This window comes from Palaemon carinicauda, chromosome 33 (genome assembly GCF_036898095.1).
Source record: "Palaemon carinicauda isolate YSFRI2023 chromosome 33, ASM3689809v2, whole genome shotgun sequence".
In the NCBI taxonomy this organism is placed as follows: domain Eukaryota; kingdom Metazoa; phylum Arthropoda; class Malacostraca; order Decapoda; family Palaemonidae; genus Palaemon; species Palaemon carinicauda.
Window position 1 is genome coordinate 37475631 of NC_090757.1, and position 7500 is coordinate 37483130.

The window sequence follows — 7500 nt, forward strand, 5'->3', positions numbered from 1 at the left end:
CCCACCCTACGTGGTGTACGATAAATGGTACAATATCAATGACAAATTTAATAATAATAATAATAATAATAATAATAATAATAATAATAATGCGATTGTTATTATCATAATATGGGTTTTTTACACGTGTATGTATGTATATATATATATATATATATAGCCTATATATATATATATATATATACATATATATATATATATATATATTATATACAGTATATATATACATATATAATATATATACATACAATATACATACTATATATATACATATATATATGTATATATACACATTATATGCATACATATATATATACAGTATATATACATATATATATATATATATATATATCTATATATACATTATATATATGTATATATCTATGTATATCTATATATATATACACATATATATATCTATATATACATATATATATGCATATATATACATATACATACATATATACAGTGTATATATGTGTATATATACATATGTATATATATAAATATATAATATATATATATATATATCTATATATAATATAATACAGTATATATATATATATGTAGAATATATATACATATACTGTATATATTGTATATATTACATATACGAAAGCAAGATATATCCCTAAATTAGACAATATGGTGATAAAACCCATAATCTTAATAAACGAATATGATTTACACCCTTCACCTCAGTCTACATTGCATGTCGCATTTGTTTCTCAAGGGCATACATTGTTTGAATTATGTATGAATCGTGTTAATAATGTAAAAAAAAATAATAGAAGAACAGTAATATAATGTTAAATCAAATCAAAGCACAAGATCATTAAATCGAAAATTACTACGGACAAAACCTCCTATGTTAGCTATCATAATATAAAGCGAATATAAAGTTAATATAAAGTGAACTGTCGTTACAGTTGGTCAAAGACCTCAAAAGGTTGTTCACGTGTGATTATACTCCCTTGAATGTAGCAGAGAGAACTGAAAATATGGGAGAAAGGAGGTGGAAGTCTCGAAAATAAATTAAAAAGAAAACAACAAAATATATGCAATATAAAAATAGTAACGGTACGATATGCATTATAACAATAAATGTTTAGTTAATCTGTAAAAATATACATGCATATAATGTCAAGTGTAAAGTTAATCGGTAAAATATACATGCATACAATGTCAAATGTATAGTTAATCTGTAAAATATACATGCATATAATGTCAAGTGTATAGTTAATCGGTAAAATATACATACATATAATGTCAAGTGTACAGTTAATCGGTAAAATATACATACATATAATGTCAAGTGTACAGTTAATCGGTAAAATATACATGCATATAACGTCAAATGTACAGTTAATAGGTACAATATACTGTATATGCATGCAACAATGTCAAATTTATAGTTAACCGGTAAGTTCTACTGAATTATTATTAAAAACTATTAAAAAATATAATAACAATAATGATATTCAACCGTTAAGTATCCCTAAACTATCACTGAATCAAATTTAAATGCATAAGAAAATTAAATAAAAAATTTATTCTTTTGTACTCGTATCTAATTATTTGATTTAGAATATTTACATAATCATTCTAACTGTATATTTGATATAAAGATATAATCACAGCGCAGAGTTACATTAAACATTCTAAATATCTTCACATATAACGACAAATATAGAAATATAACACTGAAGTAAATTCACGTAAAATTAAATATCTCCGTAACAATATGCGAATGGTCCAAAGCCTAAGTACTTTGTTTACTTGAGCCGACTCTATACTTTCTTGATCTGCAAAAGCAATAATGGAGGATGCTTGACTCCACCCTCTCAAGCACACAAGCAAACAGACAACAACATGTGTGTATATTAGTAAAACTATGCTATATCTTATATCTTATACGAAAACCTTGCCTGCTAATATTAACACATATATATGCAACGGGTCCTTGAAACAATCAAATTTAGCAGACCAAAATGGCAATTGTATTTGAAAAGCAGTTTTATTTTTATAACATATACGGTCAAATTGCTTATTCCCACTAGCTCAACTTAAACCTTTAAAAGTAGATTAATTTACATTTCACAAGCCACGTAATATATCAAACGGGTCATTGAAACAATCTAATTTGGCATTGACCAAAATGACAATTGTATAAGTATTGTATATAACATAGACGGGCAATTGCTTATTCCCACTAGCTTAACTTAAATCTTTAAAAGTAGATTAACTTACATTTCACAAGACATGAAATAAATTATATCCCACGGGACCTTAAAACAATAAAATTTAGCAGCGACCAAACGACTACTGCATTTGAAAAGCAGTTTTTTTTACATCATAGATGGGCAATTGCTTATTCCCACTAGCTCAACTTAAACTTTTAAAAGTAGATTAACTTGCATTTCACAAGTCACGTAATACAGTATATCAAAGGGGTCCTTGAAAAAATCAAGTTTAGCATTGACCAAAATGACAATTGTATTTGAACTGCATTTTTTTTATAACAGACGGTCAAATTGCTTAATCCCACTACCTTCACATAAACGTTTTAAACAACATCAACTTACATTTCACAAGCCACGTTGCAACGGGTCTTCTTTGCCGATTCAATACGGTTTTTAGGACGTTTTAACGTGAACACACAAGCACTGATAAGACAAAACCGGTACGAATACACGAGCGTGCTAACCAAGCACCTTGATTTACCCTCCTTCCTCTTCTCATTAGAAAACTCAAATACCTAGGCGTCCTGAGAGCTTCACCTTCGGTTGAGGTGGACTGTAGAAGTCTCAAATCGAACTTTTGTTTACATAGCACTACCACTTCAAATAACGACAATTACACGCTGTGACAACCTCCTTAACTTACGATTATCTCCCTCAGCTGAGTGAAATATACCACTGGATCGCCACGAAGTTCCCGTTTTACCAACAGCAGAATGCCAAAGAGAAGCAGGGCTGGAAGAATTCCATAAGGCATAACCTCAGCCTCAATGAATGTTTCGTCAAGATCCCAAGGGAGGGAGGGGGAGGTGGCGGCAAGGGGAACTACTGGACGTTAGGTAAGTGTCATTATTGTGTAAAACGTTGTCCTTACATTCTTTAATGTTTTATTTCCCTCGGTCTATTTTGAACAGCTTCCGATTAATCAAACGGTTTTTCAAGTTTTATTGTTTAAACTTTGTCAAATCTTTCCCACAAACGAAATAAAAATAACACGTAAATTGCACTAAATTATACATATCTTATTTTACTAACACCAATGGTAATCAGTTGCATAATTTTACTCGTACAGATTAGAATTCATTCCATATTGAAACGCAATAATACTTGACAAGTCAACCTAATATGTCTTAGTACTTAGGATGCCTGTATCTTATAAGCTTGTCTTGCGCCAGCACTCCTGACTCTTGGAGAGGCCAATACCATTCTTATTATATATCAAAATACCGTTAAGTCAATAATCCTAAACCTGCTAAAATATATTACACTGTAATTACGATGACATTTTATTAATGAATCAACACCTCATTTAAATTTCTTAAAATCCCCAGATCCTCAGCACGAAGACATGTTTGAACACGGAAATTACAAGCGCCGTCGGAGAATGAAAAGACCGAATTTGTACAGACATGCCTACACGTACCACCCAGAAGCCTACCTGGGGATATCACCAAGATCGTTCTTCCCCCCTTCTCCGTAAGTATTTAATTTGTAGTTTAAAATAATTTCTATGTGTCTCTTTCTATCACTTAAAGGTTTAAAGGCCACTCATGAATGACAGAGACAAGGGACAGTGACATTGCACTATCGAGCCTGACAATGCCATAGAGACTGACCATATATACACATATGATCAGCGCCCACGCCCCCTTTCCACCCAAGCTAGGACAAGGTAGGGTCAGGCAATGGTTGCTGATAACTCAGCAGGTTTAAAGGTTTAAAAGCCGCTCATGAATGGCAGAAGAAAAGGACAGTGACAATGTCCTGTCGTGCAGGACAGTGCCTTAGAGACTGACCATATATCACCTAGACGGTTCTTCTCCCCTTCTCCGTAAGTATTCAGTTTATGCTTTAAGATAATTTCCATGTGTCTCTTTCTATCATAGGGTTGTGGTGGCCAATGTGGTAACGTCCCTGACTGGAGAAGGCCGGACTGGGGTTCAAATCCCGCTCAAACTCGTTAGTTTCTTTGGTCACTGCAACCTCAATATCCTTGTGAGCTAAGGAGGGAGTATTTGGGGGAGCCTTTAAGTATATCTGCTGAAGCATCAGTGGCCATTGCTAGGCCCTCCCTGGTCCAAACTTGGGTGGAGGGGACTTGGGCGCTGATCATATGTGTATATGATCAGTCTCTAGGGCATTGTCCTGCTCGATATGGCAATGTCACTGTCCCTTTCCCCTGCCACTCATGAGTGGCCTTTTAAACTTTTTTTTAAAGGTTTAAATGGCACTCATGAATGGCAGAGGCAAGGGACAGTGATATTGCCCCATCGAGTAGGACAATGTCCAAGAGACTGACCATATATACACTTGATCAGCACCCAGGCCCCCTTCCCACCCAAGCTAGGACCAAGGAGAGCCAAGCAATGGCTGTTGATGACTCAGCAAATAGACCTATAGGTTCACCCAAATCCCCATCCTTAACTCACAAGGATGGTGAGGTTGCAGCAGCCTCCTGATTTCTGGGACTAAAACGGTTGGTTAAGGGACAGATATTTGTATATATATATATATATATATATATATCCGATCACGACCAGAGACATTGACAGACGTAAAACTATTCGGTCTCTCCCTGTCTTACTGGTAGGGGGAGAGGGAATAGCCATACCCTGGCGAGAGGGTCTGTAGATAGGATAGTGGGAAGGAATTTATCTATGTGAGTGTACATCTCTCTAAAAATTTAGCTGCCAATTCTGATAGGTCGCGTACACTAGTACACATTTTATATATATATATATATATATATGTATGTATGTATGTATGTATGTATGCATGTATGTATATATATATATATGTATGCATGTATATATATATATATATATGTATGTATGTATATATATATGTATGTATATATATATATATATATAGTCAGAGAAGGTATGAAGAATGAAAACAAAATAAATACTCATATGATATATATATATACATATATATATATATATATATATACACACATATATATACATATATATATATATATATATACATATATATATATATATATACATATACAGTATAGAAGGAGAAGCTATGGAGAATAAAAACATATAAAGAATACTCATATAATTTATATATATATATGTATATATATACATTTATATATATATATATATATATATATACATATATATATATATATATATATGTGTGTGTGTGTGTATAGTTAGAGAAGCTATGAAGAAAAAACAAATAAAGAAAACTTATATATATATATATATATATATATAAATGTAAAATTTGGAACAAAGAAATTGATACCTCCTACGAAACATCACACGCACACACAAATACATCCAAAAATAGAACGTTTATCAGTATTCTTACATCTAATATCCACTGAACTTGCGCTTGTAATGGTGAACAAAATCCTAATACATTTACATTTAAGGGATAACTTGTGGAATCAAGCTATACTCTAATGCTCCCGTCTCTGACTGCGCTGCTTGGAAGTCAAAATAACCATTGCCATTGCAAAAACTTTCATACGTCTCTGCCTGCGCTGCTTAAAAGTCAAAATAACCATTGCCATAACAAAAACTTTCATCCGGCTCTGACTGCGTTGCTTAGAAGTCAAAATAACCATTGCCATAGCAAAAACTTTCATCCGGCTCTGACTGCGCTGCTTAGAAGTCAAAATAACCATTGCCATAGCAAAAACTTTCATCCGGCTCTGACTGCGCTGCTTAGAAGTCAAAATAACCACTGTCATTGCAAGAACTTTCATCAATCTCTGACTGCGCTGCTTAGAAGTCAAAATAACCATTGCCATAGCAAAAACTTTCATCCGTCTCTGACTGCGCTGCTTAGAAGTCAAAATAACCATTGCCATTGCAAGAACTTTCATCCGTCTCTGACTGCGCTGCTTAGAAGTCAAAATAACCATTGCCATTGCAAGAACTTTCATCCGGCTCTGACTGCGCTGCTTAGAAGTCAAAATACCCATCGCCATTGTAAAAACATTTCATGCAATCTGAGTCAGTGATGTACAAAAAATACCCCCGCAAAGATCATGTTCCCTGAACAATACCAACAGCGCGAACGGCCATTTCAAAAATCGCCCCTCTACAGGTCTTCTGATGGCGTCAAAGTGTTGTCCATGTTCGTTAACGTGTTCTGTGTCTCCATCAAGAGCCTTGTATATACAAAAAGACCTGTGGTTTGTATCCATCTTGAAAAGTTTCTTTTCTCTGGGTCAACTTATCTCGAAGCTCTTTCTAAAGCCCTTCGCATTTACACTTCGGCCCCCCTGTCCCTCCCCCTTTCATTTAGCTTCAGAGCTATACTGGTCCAAGTGCAGAGAAATCAATGCTGCACGCATCTGGTTGATATATAGATTTTATCGAGATCTGCCTCTCCTTTAGTCTCGGATGCCGTGCCAGTGATATACGATTTACAGCGGATTAAATGTAACATCTAAAATTCTATAAAATGAAAACAAAAACAATTAGCTTCTTGCACGGGCTAGTGGGGGAAAAAAAGACGCAAAGACAAAATGCTTAAAACTAGAGAAACGCTAATTCTTGACATGTTGAAGCTGCGATCTCTCACCTGATTGGAGGGGGGATTGCCAGGGGCGCTATCTCATTGGTCGGTTCCGGCTACTCGAGATTAGGAAAGGAGGGGGAAGTGGTGTCTTAATCTCTTAATCTTGATTAGGTTGCTAAATCTCTCCTCGGGGATTGGATACCGCCTGAAACATTGTAGTGGTACGTGGGTCGAAAATAGACTCTCTCTCTCTCTCTCTCTCTCTCTCTCTCTCTCTCTCTCTCTCTCTCTCGCCTGAGGCGTTTACGATTACATGTATTCGGAAACTGAACACTAAAAATTTACATTAAACAAGATTTGTTGGAACGGGCAGCGATTAACTACTAGATAATTGGGATACTTCTCTCACTATTTCCCAAAACTTATACATAACTTTCATCTGTAAATGATAAAATGGAATACTTGTAGCACGAACAACTATGTGAAGCAATATATCTTTCTTCTTTTTCTTAACTTGATTTACAACTAAACCATTTATGAAAAATTAAACTTGGTTAATTTAATTTCCTTTTAACTAAGTACTCAACTACCATAATTAATTAAAGCTACAAAATCTTCAGATATAAAATATTCAGTACTAATAATTGAATTTCAACAATATCTGCTAATTTTAATACTAAAAACCTTGTCGATTTATGAATACAGTATGATTTCTTCACTTCTCTGAAAGTACAAAAAAAAAAAAAGAAAAAAAAATTACTTATCACTTTCT

General features: G+C 33.8%; 1 protein-coding gene across 1 annotated transcript in view; it reads left to right on the forward strand.

The window, feature by feature from the left end:
- LOC137625926 (forkhead box protein E1-like) overlaps window positions 1-7500 on the forward strand; it is a 186024-nt gene that overhangs the window by 114822 nt on the left and 63702 nt on the right. Inside the window, exons 6-7 of the mRNA XM_068356939.1 lie at window positions 2902-3079; window positions 3572-3716. Coding sequence (XP_068213040.1) covers window positions 2902-3079; window positions 3572-3716 — 323 coding nt within the window. The remainder of the gene's footprint in view (window positions 1-2901; window positions 3080-3571; window positions 3717-7500) is intronic.